We start from the raw sequence: 23,224 nt of genomic DNA on the forward strand, positions 1-23,224 counted from the left end.
TTCATCTTTTCGTAGACCAATTTTGTACCCACACTTTGGAATTTCATTTCCTCTTGCTCCTATTTCATGTCCGAATGTAAACCATTTTGTACCCGTATAGTTAAAATAATTTTTTCTTGTCCTTGTGTTATTTACAGATTTAAATTGCCATTAAAATCAAGTCTTGCATGTATTTTAATTCAGTTTTATTTTCTAACTCTTGTGTTACTGGGCCAGCCAAGAACTGCACATAGCCATTTTTTAAAGTATCTCAAATGTAGGTTGAAGCATACTCCATATATTCTATCAGTTATTTTGAAAGACCTTTGTTGCTATCTTCCAGTTGGAGTTATTCCCAATTATGCCTAATTTAATCAGTTTAAATATTAATTACCCAAGGCAAAATCCATGATATCTCTGATCTCTTTAATTTAGCACCTGCTCAAAAGTGAAAACACAAATGAATGTTTATTTTGAATTCAACCTCTGCTATTGTAAAATCAACTCTTGTGCTCAAGCCCAAGCTAGTGTAGGCAACCTCCCATTGATAGATATTAAATTTTGGACCCACATGACCATTTTTTTAAATTTAATTATTTCACACATGGTAACATTCCCTTGGAATATATGAGTAGCACAGGAACAATGACCGTGACCAAGGACAGTTTAGGGTAAACAAATCGTCCAAGTGTGTCCAAAAATTAGATGATCCAGGGAAGCATGTATAAGGGGATCATGCAAACTGCGTGCAGTTCTTTGTTATTTAACTAGGAGTTATGGATATGTTGCTCCATATTGAAGTTGCTGCAAGTCAGTGATGCAATTTTGTTCACTTCAACATCTCCCATCCAGAAATTGATATCAGGTGATTTGAGTTTTGCTATATATTTTGTTTTCCTGATGGAAGTTGTCATCAGAAGATGGTACACTGTGGTCAGAAACGAATACTCAGGTTGGCCTTGGAGTTTCATTGAATGAGGCTAAGACGGTTAGAGGCTTAATCATGCCAAGAAGAAAATCCCAGAAGAAAAAGGCTGAACTGGTGCTGAAAGGCAGGGCAAATTCATGATTTTATGTTATTTATGCCAAATTCCAATCCTAACAGCTGTATGGTGCAGCTGAAATCAACACTCATTGATTTAAGCTTTTTTTTTCAATCTGTTGTTTTCCAGGTTTGATAAACAGAAAACTCGAGCCTCAGTTTTCTGTTGTTAGTTAACAAATATGACACCTATATTCTGCTCCTGTAGCCCATTTGATTAAAGGTTTTACAAGTTGTATGTTCAGAGATGTATTCTGCTTATCTTTTTAGGATTTAGTGTTTATTTAATCTTTTGTTGCTTTTTCATCATCTCCAATCAGTCTGGCTATTCTCCTCTGAGCTCTGACATCAACAAGTTATATCTGACCACACCCCACCGCCAATGATTCGTTATCTTCTGTTTTTCAGAACATTTTGTGTAAACCAGAGGGGTTTTTGTGTGCAAAAATGATAGTGAATTTAATTAAATAGTTAGACTATCCATAGGGACTGCCTGACCATTTCTTGATGGTCAATTTGTTCTTCAGCAAGTTGCCTCCACCAAGTCTAGATACCTAAACACATTGATTTCCTGACAGGAGATTTTCAGATGAGCTCTTTGTGTTAACAAGCTATTCTACTGATAAAGTTACTAGTGAGTGCAAACAGGAAATTCCTGCACAGCTGATGTGAAGTGAGTGAAACTGAGGATCACAAAATCCAAACTGTCAATGCAACACACCGTTGTGCATTTTGCTCACAAGTATTTGATGATTGCGCTGTGTTTTAGTCTTCGTTTTTCCGCCAGAATTGCTGATTGTGAGCCTCTTCATTAACAGCATGCAATGCACTTATGTTTCATGGACCATGTCATTAGAGATGTGCCTCACAGGAGGAGGATGTTAAAGAGGAGAGAGAGTACAGAGCTCAGAAATGAATTTAGATGCAAATGACATTTCACACAACCTCTCAGCATCTAAACACAATATGTTTCCTGTTACAGAATCAGTGACCACGGACTACTCTGCACTGTTTAAATGTCCAGACTACTTCAATAGTATCAACAGATGGCTTTCTGCTGGCCTTCCAGCATCACACAGGCAGCACTCTACAAATGTCAGGTGAAGCAGGTGCACAGTGAGATCAACTAGCCCTTTGAGGGCAATATCTCTCCCCTCTGTTTACATTTGGGAAGAAAAAAATCAACTGCTTGTGTGGAAGTTCAAAAAGTATCCCAATATTGAGGCATTAATTATTTTTCATAAAGTTTGGGATGAACCACTTCAGTGCCAATTATTAGCTTTTTATTTTTATCTGCACAACCTAATTTCCCCCAATTCAGCCAACGTAGTTAGTGTTATGATTTCAAAAAAGATTAAGAAAAGGTCACTGAATGGTTGATTTTAAATCTTTTTTCATCCTGTTTTTTTAGACACTGCCCTTATAGCTTCTAGTGAATAGCAAAGGAGAAGTTAACTGTTTTCTTTCTTGATATTATATTTTAGATCTCAACTGTTGCCTTCTTTTCCAAGAGTTATGTATACTCTGGTGAGTTTCTGTATGTGCTATTTGGCTCTCTGCCCAGGGCATCCTTTTGCTAGGAGGTGGCTCAACCAGGGAAACTGGAAGAAGCAATTTAATCACCCCGCCCAATTTTCTCTTGCTTATTTGCATATTGAGTCAGTGAGAACTGGGTGTGCCCCCATCTCTAAAACACATTGTGTGGTCATGCATGAGCTGGATTATTCTAACAAATAGACCAATAAATAGGTACTTAAACAATTAGCTCCGATGTAGACTTGCATAGTTTTGCTGTGATTCTTGATAAGGGAAGCTGTTGCTAACAGAAGCTCCGATGTCCCTGCTCACAGCAGCATGTTTTGCAATGAGGCGATTTTGTTGGCTTAAATTGGTTGTGATTGGAATAATCAACATATCCTGTGCACATGGTTCATGGGTGTCAAACAAAATTTAGGTGCATTCCCACCACTTACTTGATCAGAGTGTGTGCATCAGTGGTACCTGTGAGCCAAAATTGAGGGAACTGAGAAAGGTGTAATCACTAAAATTAATCAAGATTTCATGTGTGAATCAGAAGGATGGATAACATCCTGGTTGGTGGAAAGTCATGACAGAGTCTCTCTGGCCCATCTTATCAAAATAAGTTCGGACTGAACTGTAAAAGCATGTTAGTAACTAGGCAACCACATAGAAATGGTACAGGCTTCTCTAATTTAGGCCCTGAATTGCAGATTGAGATCAAAATTACTATAGTTACAAAATTCAGGTAATTGGAAGACAGCTGTTTGATTGCACTGTTTGTGTAAACCCAGCTTGATAACGTCCTAATTCATAGATGTTCCTGAATATATTTTATTTCCTGATAAAAAAAAAAAAAATAATAATAATAATAATAAAAAATGTCTTCTTCGTTATATATTTTCTGTCATTGCTAATCGACAGTGTGCTGTGTTACAGTTACCTATATTGGCGCGTGCGGAGTCACTGGAGGTGACATTAATGCTATGTTCTATATAACAGCGCTAATATCAGACAAACTTTGGCAGGAATACGACCTGAGCGTATTTTTGTACAATCATGATCATAATCCTTCCTGTGTAGTTCCACCTGACAAGACTAGGAAGCACAAGGAAGCAACAAAATGACACAGTATTTTCAAGCTTTTGTTTCATCGGTTCTGGCCTGGCCGGCTTTGGTATGATCCCACAGATAATTGGAGACTAATGAGTTGGCATAGGCTGATTTGGGGACATCCGTCCTTATGTTTTAGGCGGCTGTCCAGCCTCTATGGAGTCAAGACTGAATCTGATAGCAGTTTTGTCAATGACAGGCAGCAAATAGCAATGAGCCACTCATGTGCGCTCAAAGTGCACCAGTTAGTGAGTCCATTTGCCAAGTTATTAAGCTGCATTTGGTTTTATTTTAGGTCAGCAGTAAAGTGCACTTACTCTTTCTATGTGTTAGGGTTGAGAGGCAGAAATAACCATCTTCTGCTGCTGAGGACAGCAGGGCTGTCTGCTTTATAACAAAGCATAGCGCACATGCCTTTAGACAAACTTAAGCTTTTATTATCCATGCCCAGAAAGCATTGGATTACGAGAAATAACTGTAGAAGGTAAAGTGGTAAAATAATAAGCATTGAAGCATATAATTCTAAAAATGTTTAACATAAAAGATGGATTTTAGCAAAAGAAAGAAGGGAAACCATACAGCACATTCAAAAAATATTAATAACTCTTGAATTTATATTGCAGTATGGAACTGCAATATATTCCAGTGGGATTTTATGTGATAGACCAATACCAAGTTGATCTATATTTATTATTTATTAAGTAAACAATAAATATATTCCAGTGGGATTTTATGTGATAGACTAAAAATTGTGTATATTTATTATGTAAACAATAAATATATTCCAGTGGGATTTTATGTGATAGACCAATACCAAGTTGATCTATATTTATTATTTATTAAGTAAACAATAAATATATTCCAGTAGGATTTTATGTGATAGATCAATACAAAGTTGTGTATATTTATTAAGTAAACAATAAATATATTCCAGTGAGATTTTATGTGATAGACCAATACCAAGTTGATCTATATTTATTATTTATTAAGTAAACAATAAATATATTCCAGTAGGATTTTTTGTGATAGACCAATACAAAGTTGTGTATATTTATTAGGTAAACAATAAATATATTCCTGCGGGATTTTATGTGATAGATCAATGTAAAGCTGTCTCTACATTTCTTAAATAAACAAGATAAATCTGAAACGTTTGGTGTGCTTTGTGAAACTACCACAACTTACTGCAAATGCATCTGCAAATTAGACATTTGAAACTTTGTACATTCTTTCAAACTATTAGTCAAGCTCAGTCAGATGGAGAGCCTATATGACTGCACGTTTTAAAGTTTTTGCACAGATTTTGCTTGAATTTATGTAGGTCTTAACTTTTACTTGAATATTCTACCACTTGAATAGGTTTTGATTAAAGCTATCCCATTGCAGTTCTGATTTCATGTTGAGGCTTTTCAACTCAATCTCAAGTGTTTTGCAAATTCTGATGTTTCCTATGGCAGCCATTCAGGGCTTGCTCATACAGGGATTTAGCCAAAGCTCCTCCTAGGAACTGCACTCTCCAGCCGAGTTTCTGCATGACAAAGCACCCCTCCACTGCACCTTCCCTACACAGTTCCACCAGACTAGTGGCAGTAGCAATTAGCCAACACCTAGTCGGAACTGTGCATGTGCTGAGCTCATCATATGAACTACTTCTCAGTCCAATGCTCCTAAGAATGGTCATCAGGAAGAAGAACTGTTATGATGATGTGCTGAAGGCAGAATGTTGGAAAGAGGAACTTCTTAAAGAGACAGAGCAATTTCAAAGTATATATTTTTTTAAGTTATTTTTGACATATACATAGTGTCGCAGCCTTTCGTTCCAAAAAAGCCACAAAAAAAAAAAAAACTCCAATAAAGGCTGTGGGTGGTAACAGGTGGTTTGGGATTTGTACGCACTTTGACTTGATTCATTTATTGTAAAAGTAGAAATAAAGGTCTTGTAACTTAGTCGAAACGAAAAATAATCTCAATTTAATGTTTGAAGGTATAAAGCGGTGTAAACAAGTGTAAACAAGTGGTCAACAAATCATTTTACCAAATCTCCCGTCCACACCAGACATTTACCAAACAATCCACCCAGCCCCAAGCACCCGGTGTGTTCTTAATTACTCAAATTGGTGGGAGGGTCTAACAATTAACAACGTAAACTAAACAATTCCAAATATAAAAATTAATTACAAATTTTGATTCTAAATTAACTTAAATATATTCCAACTACCCAAAGAACAAAACAAAATTGGTAGAAATTATAAACTACAAAAATTTAGTATAAATGGCCACAACACATAGTCTTTTTTTTTCTCCGAAGAGTTTTTGCGGCGCTAGTGGCTCGTATTTTTTAGACAGTAGGCAGACAGGAAGGAGGGTGAGGATGACATGCGGCAAAGGTCGTCGGGACCCGGAGTCGAACCCGCGACGTCCGCGTCGAGGACTAAGGCCTCCAAACGTGGGGCGTGCTAACCCCCTGCGCCACCACAGCACGCCCGACAACACATAGTCTTAATAACAACTGAAAGTAGTTTACTTGATTGTGGTATAAAATGGCACTATACACCTGAAAAATGCATAAATACTCCCTATAAATTTTGATCGCATCTGACTGTATTTCTCTTGTCAACTATGTGATTGTCATTCACTGCAAGCAGGAGCTCTAATGGCTACACTTGAAACTGTACCCACATACTCACACTTGCTGTGTGTATTCTGTGAACTGTGCCGACTACTGTCCTTCATTTCCCACAAGCAAATTAAATCAAACTGGTTTGAATACAAATGCACCTGACATTGACGTTTTATTTGTGAAAACCTTCAAAAACCATCAGTAATTTTCTTTCCACTTCACAAATTGTTGCTACCTCATGTCGTTCTAGCTCAATGTACAATACATTGAATTGGGGGCAAAATGCAAAAAAGTTTTTGCCAGTTACTGTAGATAATGACTTCAGATGGGAATAAACAAAAGTTGCAAAGGAATAAAGAAGACTTTTTTTTTTGAATCCATGCTCAAAAATAGGTTTTGAGTTACAAAAACATCCTGATGGCTGCAGGGTTCAAGGGCATGCAAAATTTAATGTGTGCTAGACGAAAGGAAAAATTTCTTTCAAATGAAGCAGCAAAAAAAAAAAAAATAGTAATGATGAAAAGGACCTCAGCTGGGAGGTAATAGAGACACAAACCCTTTGAGTGACACCTAGGAGGGTGACTTGTGCTGCTTTGTGAATAAGATTAGAGGAAGGATTGGGGAAGAAGATGGCCTACAGAGGCCTTAGCTCATAGATGTCTCATTAAACTGCATGCCATGTCAGTCAGAGGCAAAGGGGTGTTTTGTGAGCCAGCCTCAATCTGTAGGTAATCCAGGAGTCACTTCTAATAAAGCAACCATACTTTGCAAATGGGAAGAATGCAGAGTAGAAGTCTTGTTTTGTGCGTCCTCGTGGGATGCAAGGCTGAGGGAAAGTTCACATTCATGTTTAGTGGAAATTGCCCACATATTTTAGTCCACTCTTGAACATGCATTTGGTTCTAAGTATTTTAAATAGACATGAGAGATTATGCACCACCATTTGTCTACATCACTTTTCTTACCTTGTCTCCTTTTAGATTTTGATATGCATTATATACCTTAGACAAAAATAAATTGACTACTCACAAATCTTGTGATCCTCATCTTTCAATCTCTACAGTGTGTATGTTAAAGTAGCACAATTGTTGGACCTAGAATGAAGAAATATGATGGATGGAGCTGTTGGTATAATCAATAGCCAGCACAAATTATCTTTGCGGCTCCACAGTTCCCTCCATCTGTAAGGGATGATGAAAGAATCTTCTGAAAACAAACACTAAGTGTTGCTCTTTCAATCACACTGCAAGACACAGACAAATACACATACAATCCCCATATGGGATCGGCAGATGCTTGGCAGTGAACTAAATGGCTATGTTAGACACCATATGCTGTATGATGCCTCTCAGCCACACTATGTCAGGCACTTACATCTGACAAATCCCCAGAAGATTATTGAGATTCCACAAAATCGAAGTTATGCCTTTGACTGCAATAGAGGTATTCCCAAAGTCTGGAGGTTTCCATGTTTCAAAGTTCATCATCAGTGTAACATACTAAAAATATGGCACGTTCAGTTTGGACTCATGGTAGTACCTGTCACCATATTTTAATCTAATTAGAAGATAGATCACTTCTATCTCCATGTATTAATCTTATCTCAGTCTGATCATGGCAATAAATTTCATACTTGATGATATTGCCTTGAGAAGAAGACTGAGGTGAGCATTGCCTCATGCTATCTATTCCAGGGGAAATCAATGTATCTTAATGACAGATCATTAGTTGCTGGGCAAAAGGGAGAGATGAATGGGGGAATTTTAAGTGGAAACCACTGATTCCAAGCTAATAAAAAACAGGTTTGTTGAAGGAAGTTACATACCCCTTTTTGTTATCGTTATACCACAAATCATTATTTTGATGTTTTACCTAAACTTCAATCCCTGTTGAACTATTTTCACATTTTGTCACCTTAATACCACTAACCTCAATGGATTTTATTGGCATTTTACATGATAGACATACAGTATATAAATTTAATAAACCAACACAAAACACAAAGACAAAGTTTGCTGTGCATTTCTATTCAATCAACTTATACTTTGAAATCCCTACTTATTTCCATACTATCCTCCAATATTCATCAAATTAATTTACTTCACATGTGTGCAAACCACAGCTATATGTTTTCTTTTAAACAATGTGATGGAAACTGTGTATCATCCTCACAACATTATGGTGCTTCTGCTTTTCCCCATGATCTTATCATTTTTGCCGTGTCTGGTGTGTTCTTCATTCTGCAGGATGCTGTTTGTTTGCTAATGTTCTTTAGCAAACGTCTGAGGCCTTCACAGAACAAAAAACAAAATAATTGAAAAAAAAGCATTTGTCTTAATTACATTTTAAATGTGCTACTTTGTTTTTGTCCAAAACATAAAATCCTACTAAATCCACTAAAGTTAGTCATTGTAAGGTAATTAAATGTAAAAGAAAATATATGTATGCCAGCTACTGTGTCTTGTTTCTATGGGATTATGCCTTCCCTTTCTCCAAGCTCCAACCCTTATGAAAACTAAAATGTATATTCCAGTTTAATGCTCTTTCTAATTCCAAGTCTGCTGGATTTATCTTTCAAGTCCTAAATATTTAATTAATCTTAGAACTAATCCTACAACTAAACTTAAAAATGATGAACACCCTCGGTCCATATTTTCTGGTTTCTTCATCAGTTTCTCTGTCGCTGCAGTAGTGTAATAAATGTAATTCACACACTTGAATTTCAGGCTCCAAATTTGTCATGGCCAGCTCTTACAGTGTATCTTCACAAGCGGCTCGTGTTCATTATTCCTACAGTTTTGTTAAATTGCAGAATTTCTAAGAAAAGTGCACTTGATGGTACTTTATCACACCATGAATCCTAAAGCCTTCCTTGGGATCTGCAGGTGCAGCAACCAGGGTGTAAAATGTAGTTGTTCTTAATAAAGGAACACCTGTACACCAGCTTACCTGAACAACCATTAATGCAGACATGTAGGATCAGTACTCAACACAGAATAAAAAAAAAAGACAGGGACTTTTGTTAAAGTACATGTTGAATACACAAATCTGAGATATGTTGTATTATTATGCTAAATTCTGTTTTGAGTATGTTTATGTGGTGATTCATGTGAAAAAGTTCAGATTTTTCTGAGTAGTTTTATATGCTTTATTGAACTAAAATCAGGAGTATAAAATGTGTGTTTTTGAAAAAGTTTTCTGAACTTCTGTTGATGTGAACACCTTTCACCAAATTCCATGGCATCCACTGTTTTGTCTCCTCTGTAGTAAATATAGCCCGACAATCAATGCAGCATAACGTTTCCAGAGTCATATCTTCATCCATATTTGGAGTTACTCTTTCCAAAAGCAATCACAGTGCCAATTGCAGAAGCAGATCAGTCATGGAGAGTGAAATTTTACTCAGCACAGAAAAAAATCAGCATGAAAGGAGTGATAGTTGTGTCTACAGTCCTGGAGGCGTTTCAATTTAGACTCCAGTCATTTCATGTTTAACCAAACCAAAGCAGAACAGATTCAGTCTGAATCATTACTTTTTGCTTTTCACTGGTCCAAAAACATCACTATATCCCCAGAGGAATGGAATTTCACAACACCTTTCTGCAGAATCAAACAACTACCTGAAAGCCAGTTTTGTGGATTAGTGTGGGCATGAAGTTCAGCAAGCGAGTGTGTGTGTGTGTGTGTGTTGTCTTGTGTTTTGCATGCTCAAGACTCCTAAGAAGAAAGTCTGTGAGGTTAGGCTCTGGCATTTTGATGAAGCTAAGTTGAAATATCTTATTTCAGGCATGTGATAAATGAGGAGTTTAGGTACAGCTATTTGGATTGTATTTCAAGATATTTCTATATCTTGGTCTTAAAAAGTCAACTGAGTAAAAGTCTTAAATTCATTTTAAGGACATTGAAAAGTTTTAAGTATTAAACATTTTAATAATAGATTTTAAATTTCATTTAGCTGTACAATTGTACCATTGTTCATTCATTGCTTCTTTCATCTTTTTTGTGTAAATTCTGGCTTTATTTCTGAGACAAAAATACAGGTCCTATAATGCAGGGTAGCAAGCAACCTTTTCTGAATTATTTCATTTAAAAATTCTGCTCCTGAAGCTACCTTGTTTTAGTAGGTAGTTTCAGTAGGTGGTAATTAAAATTACCACATCCTTTATCCTGGTAAGCTGTTTACAAGAATGGCAATAAAGATTACTATAAACTGTAACATGGTATTGAAGGTTTCAACTATTTTTAAATTAAAAAGCTGCATTTAGGTTTCAATTATTTAACAATGCTGTTTCAATTCATAGTTCCTTTTCAAACTGAGTCAAATAATGGTCTTGGATTTGACAATATTTCTTGTCAATTTATATTGTCTTTTACATCTTTTGCAAGCTTTCTAGAGCCTGCTCATGAGAACCAACCCTAGAGCATGCTTACTGGTTGTAGACATGTTGTTTGTGGTGATGTGCAGTATTTGGTTTAGTCTGATGAAAAAGAAGTTTACATTTAGATTCAGACCATAAAACCTTTCAGTTTATATTTAGATATGGTTAGACAATTAGTGTGTTTTTATCTTGTCATTCCACCTTACATCTTCAGTGGTTGTAGGTCTCTTTGGTGACTTGCAGTGGCAGTCTTCCTCTTGTCTGGCCACTTAGTTTGGGAGAGCAAGTCTCATTTAAAGTCTTTTTTTTCAACATGTTCCCTATCTGTGCTGCTTGCATCAACTAGCCAATTTATTGAATTTAATAAAATGTAAATGTTGCTATTTTTGCTTTAATGTTTTATGATGATGTGGGTTTTAGCCCTGTTGTTCTCTACCGGCTCCCTTGGTATTTCCACCTCACTTTAATTCTAAGCGCATCTGGTACATTGTATGTATTCTGGATCTTTACACATTCTCTACTCTGGTAATATTTATAGGACTGTCTATGGGGCATATTAACTCTGCCTGCACATGGACTCACATTTAGCTGGTTTTGCTTTTGAGCTGAAAGAATGGGCTTCCTGCTATTCAGGGACTTGTTATGCCATAAAAAATTTTCTTCTTCCTCCTATTTTGGGTTGAATTTATTCCCCAGTTATTAGTGATTTAGTACACTTCCAAAAATCACATTTCTTTGTTGGTGTTACATTTTAGCCTTTGTATGCTTTTCTGAAAAACTTAAACAGTCCAAATTTGTAGGAAAAGATTCTTGGATTGAATTCAAATGTTTTAGCCAAGATGATCAAGACAACTTATCTCATCTCAGTGTTTGTAAGAATCTCTTTTGTTTTATTGTCTTTGTCTTTTGGAAACAAATGAGGTCACAGGGACAAGTGCTTGCAATGAAGTTTAAGCATTTGAATGAAAAAGTATTTATTCAGTAAAATAAATATATTTTAATCACATTATTGGAAAGTAAACATTATCTTATTTTCTAACCTTCCTTTTCTTTCCTTTATTCTTTTATTTTTAGGCTCTGCTCTGCAGCGTCGCTGGCTATTGTTCCAACTCCTGATGCAGGTGTGGCTAGCGGCAAATCCATCTCTAAGTGATCGCCACTGCCCTAAGAGTTGTCGCTGTGATGGAAAAATTGTCTACTGTGAGTCAAGCGCCTTTCGTGATGTCCCCAAGAACCTTTCAGGAGGCTGTGAGGGCCTGTCGCTGCGGTACAACAGCCTCTCCAGTCTTCGCGCAGGACAGTTTGTTGGCCTCAACCACCTTATTTGGCTCTACTTGGACCATAATTACATTGCCTCTGTGGATGCAATGGCATTCCAGGGGGTCCGCAGGCTTAAAGAACTGATTCTAAGTTCGAACAAGATCACAACGCTCCATAATACAACATTTCATCCTGTCCCTAACTTGCGGAATTTGGACTTGTCATACAATAAACTGCAAGCCTTGCAACTTGGGCAATTCCAAGGGTTACGCAAACTTCTTAGTCTTCACATACGATCTAATTCACTAAAAACTCTCCCAATGCGTCTTTTTCAAGATTGCAGAAATCTTGAATTCCTTGATCTTGGTTACAATCGCCTCCGGAGTATCACTCGAAATGCACTTTCTGGACTTGTCAAACTCACTGAGTTGCATTTGGAGCACAATCAGTTCTCCAAGATCAATTTTTCCCATTTTCCTCGACTTTACAATCTACGAGCTCTTTACCTGCAGTGGAATCGCATTCGATCAATGAGCCAGGGCCTGACTTGGACCTGGGCCTCTGTCCAAAAACTGGATCTGTCAGGGAATGAACTGGCAGAAGTGGATCCCGTAGTTTACCAATGCTTACCAAACCTGCAGACTCTCAACCTAGACTCTAATAAGCTGACAAATGTTTCTCAGGAGGTTGTTGATGCTTGGATCTCACTGACCATGATTAGTTTAGCAGGAAATGTTTGGGACTGTAGCCCTGCCATCTGTCCTCTTGTGGCTTGGCTGAGAAATTTTAGAGGGGCAAAAGAGACCACGATGATTTGTGCCTCTCCCAAGAAAGCTCAAGGAGAGAAAGTGATGGATGCGATTGAAGCATTTGGGGTTTGCCAATCCCAGCAAGGGCCAGTACTCACAGTGAACATTACTCCAAACCTATCCAGGGTCCCTGTACAGACAGAATATAACCCATCTGTTCTGGCTTTGACAACTAGCTCGGGAAAGAGATCTGAGGGATCTCTTTGGGGTCCTACTTCATTGGCAGTTACCCCACCTGTTGCACTTCCTCCAGAGCAAGACTTAGAACCTGTCTCCTTCCATAAGATTGTGGCTGGAAGTGTTGCCCTGTTTCTGTCCGTTGCAATGATCCTCTTGGTAATTTATGTGTCCTGGAAGCGCTACCCTAATAGCGTGAAACAGCTCCAGGAGCACTCTGCCGCGGCTCGCAAGCGTCGCAAGAAACCCCGAGAGACAGAGCGCACCCTTAGCTCCCCTCTGCAGGAGTACTATGTGGACTACAAGCCCAACAATTCTGAGGCCATGGATGTGCTCGTCAATGGAACTGGACCGTGCACCTACACCATCTCAGGCTCCCGAGAATGCGAGGTATGACACACTACTAACACTACGCTCAAATTAATTGAATAAAATGATGGCACAAGCAATTCTTTTGCTTGTAACACAATACTTCATGTTTTAAGATGGGTGTTTCACCTAAACCCAATCTCTTCTCACATGCATTGTTTGCTATGTCACAGAACAGCATATAAATACAGACAAAATGAAAGTTATTGTCACACTACATGTTTTATGGTTTGTGCTATTTGACTTTGTTTTTTTGTTGTTTTTTTTTTAGCTTATTTATGTCCTTGTTTTGATTTCACAAGCTTTTTCTTTGTGTTTGGTATGCTTTTTTCAGTATTTTTATAGAACCATTTTTTGTCACCATTAAAACTTAAAGACGGCACCTACACGCTGGATGTGAATGACAGTAGTACTCTTTTTCCCACTAAATAGAGCTTCCTCAGAGCAAATGACTTCACACTTTTTCTTGACACAGCTATGACTCAAGATAGTTGTTGAAAAGCTTTGCAGTCCCCCAACAGCATTGCCTTTCAGCTTTCCTTTCTTCCCTTTTATACTATGGCTGTAGTTACTTGCTTGTTTGCTCACTTGCCTAATTGATTAGTCAAGCATAAACTGAAATGAATACTTTCACTGGCCGTTGACACTTAAATTCACATTCATGGAGGTAGGGAAAAAAGTATTTGTTGCACACAGACAGAAACAGTCTTTGATAGTCCTTAAAGGAGTGTGAATCCTTTGAAATGTTTTACACACAGCTAAGTGATTTTCTTCAAAAAAAGTATTTACACACCACATCAATGCTGGAATAACACATTTCTCTTCTTGCTTTCACTTACTCTCCTCTTGTGTACTTGACCTGCAGTATAAGGATAAGGTAAACCTCTTATTCCAAGAAATACTTACCTCTGATTTTCCAGGTTACATTTTACATTTATTCACAATTTCACTGATCACATTAGAATTGTGATTATTGTGCCTTTAGCTCATTTACCACCTATGTTGTGGTTGGGCTGCACAGTGGCGCAGTTGGTAGCACTGTTGCCTTGCAGCAGAAGGTCCTGGGTTTGATTCCCAGGCCGGGGTCTTTCTGCTTGGTTTGCATGTTCTCCCTGTGCATGTGCGGGTTCTCTCCGGGTACTCCGGCTTCCTCCTGCGTCCAAAAACTGTCAGGTTAATTGGTCTCTCTAAATTCTCCCGAGGTGTGAGAGTGTGCATAGTTGTGTTTCTGTGTTGCCCTGCGACAGACTGGCGACCTGTCCAGGGTGACCCCGCCTCTCGCCTGGAACGTTAGCTGAAGATAGACACCAGGACCCTTCCTCACCCCACTAGGGACAAGAGTGTTAGAAAATGGATGGATGGATGTTGTGGGGTCTCTTCTTCCATATTTTCCCAAAGGAACTGTGTCCAACCTAAAAGTACTGCTAGAAAATTAGGTTAATTAGGTTTAGAAAACTACTGAAATATTTCTGTGATGTCACATACATCTGCAGTCTTGAAAACATGATACTATTTATGCAGGGGAACTTACTGACGTGCTAGGCTAATTTAAAAATGGTTGCTAATTATTTTCAAATAACGTGTTTTATATATCATACATAAACTAGTGCTGTCAATTAAAACATATCAGATTAATCACATTATAGGACTGATTAATCAAGATGAATCACTATGTTTAACTTTGTAAGCTTGAAATGTAAATATTGAAGCATGCATCAGCAACACTGTCCTTATTTTTTGCCATGTACAAAGTGAAGAAATGTAGTTTCATTTCTCATCTATTTGGTGTGTAGTAACCACACGGTAATTGTGATTATCCACGGATGTCGAGGGGTATCCAGTAAAGGCAGTAAATGCGGTGTCTGCCAGCTGTTGTGATTTAGCTGCCTCATTGATGTTTTATGTATTCTTTTTACAATAGTTTTTGTTGAAGTTTCTACAGCTGCACTCTGTCAGCGTTGTCTGACAAGTGTGGCTTGATGTTGTAAAATCGCCCTGAATTAGCATCTTTGCTAGTGTCAGCGAAAATGTGCTTTGCTCGAAGATGGTCTTTTAAACACTTTGCGTTTTGGTGAAAACAGAATTTATTGTTGCAATATCTACATACCACCTTGATTTTATCCACAGCTCTATCAGGGAGTTTTATCAAGCTACATTTGGTGCTGAGCACACCAGTTTGACTCAACTTGCTCATCTTTTCACTCGCATTTGCGACTTTGCGTTGTTGACCAAAACTGTGTGATTCATTGTTGTGAATCAGGTTGCCCTCTACAGGAGAGAGGACATAATAGGTTATGCAATTATTTTGCATTATATAATATTATCACATTAAACTTTTTAGATGAGTCGCATGCATGTGTCAATGTTCTCAGTCTTAACATAAATTTAGGCTTTACTTTGCTGTTCTAGTTAGTTGCTCACCTGCTTTCTAAACTTAGCACTTTGCTTTGAAAAGTTGTGAAATGTAATTAATGCTTTAACTGAATCTTTACAACTCTTCACTACATGTACAGCTGTCTAAGCAATGTAGAGTCAGTCACACGCAGACAAGCAGCTTCAGTCTGTCTTTTAACTGTGAACATCATTGTGAAGTAAAACACGCTTTGATTGTTAGAGAAAAAATAATTGATCAAAAAAGTTGTGTGGACAGCCTGTGCTATAACTTTGCAAGCCGTGGACAGAAAAATGCTTTAGTTTAGAGTTTTGGAGGTTAGGGTCTCTGACATTAATCATTTAAAATTGTCATCATCAAATCTGGTGACAAACCTAATTATTAATATATGAAATATTTTGTAGGTGGAGGCATATATGCACTAATAAAAATCGTTTGGCTTCAGTTCATTGCATACAGGACTATATCACTTTCCAATTAAATTGTTTAGCTTTCAATATACTTTATTTCATAGTCTTAGATAATAGGTAAGTCACGATGGGCACATATAACTATTGTTGATATTATTAGTTCAAGGTCATTGTATTAATTGTAATGATCTTCACTTGAAGAATCAGACAGTTTCCTATCATTGGCATTTGGATGAATCAAGGCCTTTTCTCAGTTGATTATGGTACAACCACTTCACAACATTTTTTCATTGAATGTGACAGACCACCATAAAGTAGCATGTAGTTGTAAAGTGAAATACTTCACTAATAAAATTCTGAAAGGTTTGGCCAGAAGAATGGGTTCAGTCCCCTTTTATCCTCAATGCTTCTAAAGAAAATTATGTGCAACCAGTTGTCATATATAGCATTAATTGAATAAAATGTAATCTCAAGGCACTTTTTAAAAAACACCAATTTATATACAGAGATATATAGTCAATTCAATCAAAATATACAGAAAGATTCAAAACTAATAAACTCTGAATTTGGCTCTACTTTTGGAAGGTATTTAAAATACAAACGTTATTTCCTTATGAACACCTACTTTGCATCATCCCCAAAAGTTCACTCTTTTATTTTTGCATACAAATACTTGGCTGTGCACCATGTGGATGTTGTCTACTGTGGTTTGGGTCGCCTTTTAATCAGCTCTTATCGAATCCCAAGGATAGAGATGGGCAACTCTGGTCTTAAAGGGCTGTTGTTCAGCTTGTCTTAAATGTCGTCCTGCTCCAAACAACTGTTTCACATCACTTCACACTATCACTTTGTTCTACAGGGACCTAATAATTTATCTCAGATAGAACAGACAAAAATAGAAAACATGCAGCAGAATTGCTAACCCCTGAAGTAACGTTTCCAATCTTAAGGGAGTTATTAATTCCAGGATTTACATTTAGGTCTTATGTTATACAAAATATAGTAAATATAGCTGTGAAATCAGCTCACAATAAGCATCTTAACTCATCTCAGTCTTCCTTTTTATTATATAGTCTTTTGCAGATACTCTTGAAAATACACCTTGTCTTTCCTTATCTGTCCTTCCCTCTCACCTTACAAAATGGTGGAATGGTAAGACAGGAGCTATCCATCAGGAGTCCACGAAGTCCTGAGTTCATCTCAGAATGTGCTCTGATCTTGTTTCTACATTTTGTTGCCTTAGCGTAGACATAAATCACTGGACAGAACATGGCAGCACTTGCAGCACTCTGCCCACCTCGCAGCATTGCTTCCGCTTTTCGCCGTTAGGTACGTAGCAGCTTATGTTCATTCATCCTTGAGCAGCAGTTTCGTATTCCTCCTCTGTCACTTTTACCATTCTATTCAATCTGGATTTTTGTGCCACAGTATATACTGTAGCAACCTCTTCATATTATTGTCCTTGCTCTCTCAGGTCCACTTGCCTCGATGTTTGGCAACCTTTTTAGTGAAATATCAGAAGATAGTGGAATCCTCATTTCCTTGTGTCACTTCAATCAGAGCAGACTTTCCCCCCCGTCATTTCATTTTGATTTTCCTTTTATCTTTTCCACTGTAGCTGCACTCCTGAGGTGCACAGTGGACTTCACCTGATTTCATGTTTGATGTCACCTCTTTTATGTGTCAGAACATCATTTTATGCCTCCTGGCACTTTTTTTCCCAATGCATTTTGTAATCTGGCAACTCTACATAATAACATATGCACTCTTCTCTCTCTTCATTTTCCTGCCTTTTCATTTTGTTAAATATTGATGGGTCTAGGAAAATGGTCATCATCTGATTTCCCCAAGTTGATTTGTGGCTCTTTACAGTTTAAGTGCAGGAAATACAAGAAGGAATTTGTTGTTTGGATTTTTTCCTTCTTTTAAAAGCCTCTCATAGGTGCTTGACTTAGGCTCTTCATCCTCCATTCTCTAGCTTGTGACTCAGGCTCCTTACTAGGTTTCTTCTTTAAAAAAAGGGGAGAAGCAGATAGCCATGAAAATGATCAAATACAAACATTTGTCTCTTAAATGTACAAAATACATAGATTTTTTATAGATTTTTCCAATAATTACATTAAACAATAATAAATAACATTTAAATTTTTTTGCTGAAATTGTTGTACTTAGTAGAAACATGATGAATGTTAAAAAGAGACTGAGAAATCCTAGTTGGTGTTGAGTCTAAATCTTTGATGAGCCCACATTGTCTGCTTGATTGAAGCATTCCCTTCAGTGCCAGTTCTGAAATTCCCTCTTTTTCTTTTTGTTATATTTATGTTTACCCTTTTGACTCCAACAACTTTCTCTGATACTCCTGCTGACAATTTTTAAAGCCCAGTGAACCACTAACTGCACCACAAAACCAGATCAGCACATGACACCTGGCTTTTTAAAGTGTTGCAAAGAAGCATTTGAAGTACTTCTCATAGCTCATAGTGACATTTTAGAGGAGAAAACAGTGATGTTTTGATATTGAAGATTTCCCCACAATCATTCCAACACTATATTTCTTCTTCATATCTGTCTCTCAGTACTGCAGTCAGGAGAATAATATATAATCATTTGTGTTGTATCACAGCCGCTCCTTTCATAGAAAACTAATTAAAATCTTGACAAGTCATTCGGTTAGGCGTTTGACAAGTTATCAAGCGGGATGAATGCTAATGTGTGTCCAAGTAAATGCCCTGTTTACATTTTTATTTTTGTAGAACACACATGTTCAGATCCCTGAAAATGACCAATGAGAGAACATTGTTTTCATTTTGGAAAAGAGGAAATAATTTTGCAGTTTTATAAAGGAGATGTTTTAATTTGCAAAATTTCACTCGATTGGCACTATAACAAAATATACGGTTTTACATTTATGAATATATAATGAATTATAAATCTTGAAATTGAAAATGCCACATTAGCATATTATTTCTAAACTGATATCTCAACAAAAATATTACTTATACGAATGAATTAAAAAAATGCTTGATGGCATCCCACTTCATTTCTCACCAGAGTTAAATAATCAATAAGCAAAATAATAAATTAAATGGATAAGTAGATAAATGAACATATAGACTACCTGGACTAGATAATTTTCCCAGGCACCATTTCTGATTAAATTTTCTTTTTGACACAGAATTTTTATTTCAAAAGAGACAAAATAATGAACAATTAACAGAATGAATGATTAAACTAATTTAAAAAAGGCAATACACCAGATGTTTTTCCAATGCTTACTTGTGACAATAGTATTTATGTTGTGCTGATTACACCCCACTAATTCCCAATTTCACCAAAATGAAAAAAAAAAAAAAAAAAAGATTTGCAAACTAAATAAACACACAACAAATAAATACACAAACACAGATACCAGTAGCTGTACGAGTTGTTTTTAAACTATTTACACATTAGGACTAATCTCAACACAGTATTTGTTATGCTGATAACATCATACAACATTAGGTTTAACATTATTTATACCCCTGACAAATTTCTATTTATTTACAGTTAAATACATATATCAAATTAAAATGTATTGTGGCAATTGTTTTTTTGTTTTTTTTTATGTGTTGCGATGATCTCTGCACCTTGAGGTCATAATGCTCATTTGCTGTCACTCTAGTCTTAAAGTCTCCTTCCAGAGATTCTTTGTAGGATAAATCAGGATTCTTGCTGGTCTATCTTGCCATTACTTCCACTCAGAAGAAAAGCCCTGGTCAAATGAATGGATTACCTAAAAGTAATTATTTCAAATGTGCTAATAATTTTCAGCCTAACTATCTGTATCATGAATTCCCATAATTGCCTATGAAGAGTTTTCAAATGTGCATAGCAAAATTCGCATAAGCTATGCTCTACTCATAAATCTCTAGAACGTCTCTATCTCTAGAATGTATGAGAAATCTTAAAGAGTAATTTTGGAATTTTTGTCCTTCACACTATCTAATTTAAAGTTAACATTGCTTAGGTAATAACACCTGGTGAAAGAAAACAAAATAATAGTGTATAAATAAAAAAAAGGCAAAACAAAAAAAAAACATTTAAATTTGCCATGGTGTCAACACAAACACTGGGACACTAGCCAACGATGAATTACCTAATTATAATTCAGTGGAGAGGTTAAACTTCAACATGCTAGTGTCTTCAGTCTATAATAAACCAAGTGGGAGTCTTAAAACACGCACTGTGCCGGCTGTGGGAAAACATCTCTCTTATCCGCTAATCCTGTCTGTTTCACACTCCCGTTCCATGCTGCTGCTTTCTACACTGCTGTTTGATCCATGCTTAATGAGGGTGGAAGATCACTAATGCAGCAATTACATTACCTGGAAAAGAGGCAAGAGTAATTCCTTTTCCTCATAGCTTTCAGTAACGCAACCAAGGTGTATCGTTAGTGTTAAGCTTTGTAAGTTACACCTTCTTTGTTTTATGTTTGACCAACGATTCGCATTATAAAATTGCTGAATCTTTGGTATTGCTTTTTCATCTGTTTACATTTTCTATCCACTCATCTAGCAATCAGATCTCCTTTTCTGCTTCCAGTTTCAAAGCCCTTTTTCAACAGTGTTCTCATTTGTTTTAGAGGTCCCTGTTCTGTTTTATTACCTCATATCTTCCTCTCTATCTGCTGATGAAGTGCTGCTCTCCTAAACCTTTCCATATGGATGAGGAAAGGAGTTTAACATATTGTAGTTGCGTCTAAGCGGATAAACCAGGATCCTTTGAGAGTGAATAAAAGGTGAGGGATAATATGGGACTTAAGCCACACCTCAGAGAAGCCTGTGGTTGCAGTCTACTTATCCTAACAATCTGTTTAGATATACACAAAGCAGCAATTAAAATAATTTTCACGCTACCATATTTTGAGCACTGATGTGTTGGAATTGTTTAAGGTCAAAATGATCTCTTTTAGAGCAACTGAGCAATAAAAAAAAATCAATAAAAATATCTTATTTTTGGGGTCAGATTTGCTTTAACTTATGAACTAAGACTACATTTTAATGCAAGTTCTGTGAAGTTTTTGGCTCTTTCAATAATTTATCATCACTTTTTAACTTTATAAATCACTTGAAACACGCTTGTAAACCGACTTTCACTTGTAGTGTCCAGAAAAGCCCTCTGCCCTGCTTGAGGCAATTCATTGTAATGCTCTTGGTAACATGACTGGCATGCATTGCACAAAGAAACACCATGCCAGGATCAGACACATTGCTCATTTAGATGAGTAGCGCTAAGGCTCCCTCTTGGAATAGGGCCCCCAGCTGGGGAGAAATATTCACACCTCCAAATGTTGCAGGCTGATTGCTGGGCCGCCAGAGGAAAATTTTCAAGCTGCAGTTCAAATGCAAAATGTTTTGTTTTTTTTATGTTGTCAAAAAGAAGCTCTGGGACCATATTTAGTGATGAGTTGAAAGCAGAAGACTTAATAAGGGTGAGCAGCAGCTCATCAGGTTTTCAATGTAATCTGTTGCCATGATTCCTCCAATGTTGTTGATTAAAAAATATTTTATCAATGAAAGGCTGAAACTGATGGTTGAGGTACAGAAACATCCATTATTTGTAAGGAAATTCCACAGATTGTGAGGAATATCCTCACGCAACCAACACTGCAAATACACAAAATTTTAATTTTGTTGTAAACTAGCCTTATTTGAGTAGTTATGAAGACCATAATCTATTGGTAGGATGTCTACTAGATGTGTGTATTTTAGGAAATTCAAGATTTTGTTTCACTGCAGCTACTTTTTAATAGTTCTGATTGACTGTGAAATGTTTCAGAACATCAAATTATTCTCCTTTTCAAAAGAAGACATAAGTTACAGTAGTTATTTGTGTATTGGAGCAAAAAGAGAAGCAGATTTTTGCAGCTAAATGCAAAAATGATGCTCTGTTTATATTCATGCTGGTATGATTCTTCTCAGGAAGATTAGACAGCGGTACTCCCACTTTCCCCTTAATTATGCTGCAAACCAGTAAGAAAGGCGAATATGAGTCATTGATTTTCCGGCATCTAAGCATACTGTTCTCATTTCAGCACATATGTGCAATCCTGCAGTGACATGAAAAAATTCTAATGATTACTGTAACAGGCACAGTGTTGTTTTATTTTTAAACCAGGGCAATTGCCACTGACAGAAACACTTATTCTAAACATCTGTGCATTTTTTTAATGTTAGTCAGTCATTAATGAGGTCTTTGATAACTTTGTCTTTTGGGTTGTGTGTGGATGAATGGGAAATTAAGACCCACAGACCCATAGAAATTTGTTTCCACGGCATGTTTGGTTATTTTAAGCTGCTTTTCATTATTAGCATTTCTGTCTTTTAAACAGTAAATATTAATCTAGGAACATGGTTATTGCAGATTCTTGGAACTACATTTAATTTATCAGGATTATTTTATTATTATTTTTTTCACATTCAAAGTGATAAAGCTCTGCATTGGAATTTTGTTTATGTTAACCCAAGGCAAATGTCAGCCCATCCCAGAGTTGTGAATTATTTGTTCACTCATTGGTTTTGACAGTATTTAGGCCAACCTTTCAGGAAGCAAAAGGTAAAGACAGGAAATCTGAGTTTAAGGGCTGTAAGACACGTAGGAAGGCAAACACCTGGCAACACCATTGAGCCGTCGACAAGCAAAAAGGAAAAAGCAAGAAAAATCGGATACAGGCTTGTCAGCTGGGAGTTCAGACTGGGAAGTGTCTGTCCACATAAAAAATCACTGCCCTTTGTCTGCAGATCATCCTCAAAGCCTCATCCTTACTTGATTTATTTTTATCAATCAAGTATATTACCATTGTGGCCTATGGCAATATGTCAGAGGACACAACCAGCAGATGTATGGTTAAAGATCTGATCTATAATCTGAAAGTTCTGGCTTTGACTCCAGCTTTGTCCTGTCACATGTTGATGTGCTTCTTGGCAAGACATTTAAACCTGTTTCCTACTGAACTGCCTCTCTGCGTGAGAAGGCGTGCATGTTTGTGAGTGTGATTCGGTGAATGTGGCTCTAGTTTAAAGCAGTTTGAGTGATCGATATTACTAGAAAAGAAATGCATAAATTCGGAGCTATATAAATTCAGTTTGTTTGCAGGTTTAATAATGCTATCTATAAC

The 23,224-nt window shown here is 36.9% G+C and overlaps 1 protein-coding gene across 1 annotated transcript in view; it reads left to right on the forward strand.

The window, feature by feature from the left end:
• The window catches only part of LOC116724394 (leucine-rich repeat transmembrane neuronal protein 4), a 122,846-nt gene that overhangs the window by 2,245 nt on the left and 97,377 nt on the right, over positions 1–23,224 (forward strand). Inside the window, exon 2 of the mRNA XM_032570060.1 lies at positions 11,726–13,287. Coding sequence (XP_032425951.1) covers positions 11,726–13,287 — 1,562 coding nt within the window. The remainder of the gene's footprint in view (positions 1–11,725; positions 13,288–23,224) is intronic.

The sequence above is a fragment of the Xiphophorus hellerii genome, chromosome 8, assembly GCF_003331165.1.
Source record: "Xiphophorus hellerii strain 12219 chromosome 8, Xiphophorus_hellerii-4.1, whole genome shotgun sequence".
NCBI lineage: Eukaryota > Metazoa > Chordata > Actinopteri > Cyprinodontiformes > Poeciliidae > Xiphophorus > Xiphophorus hellerii.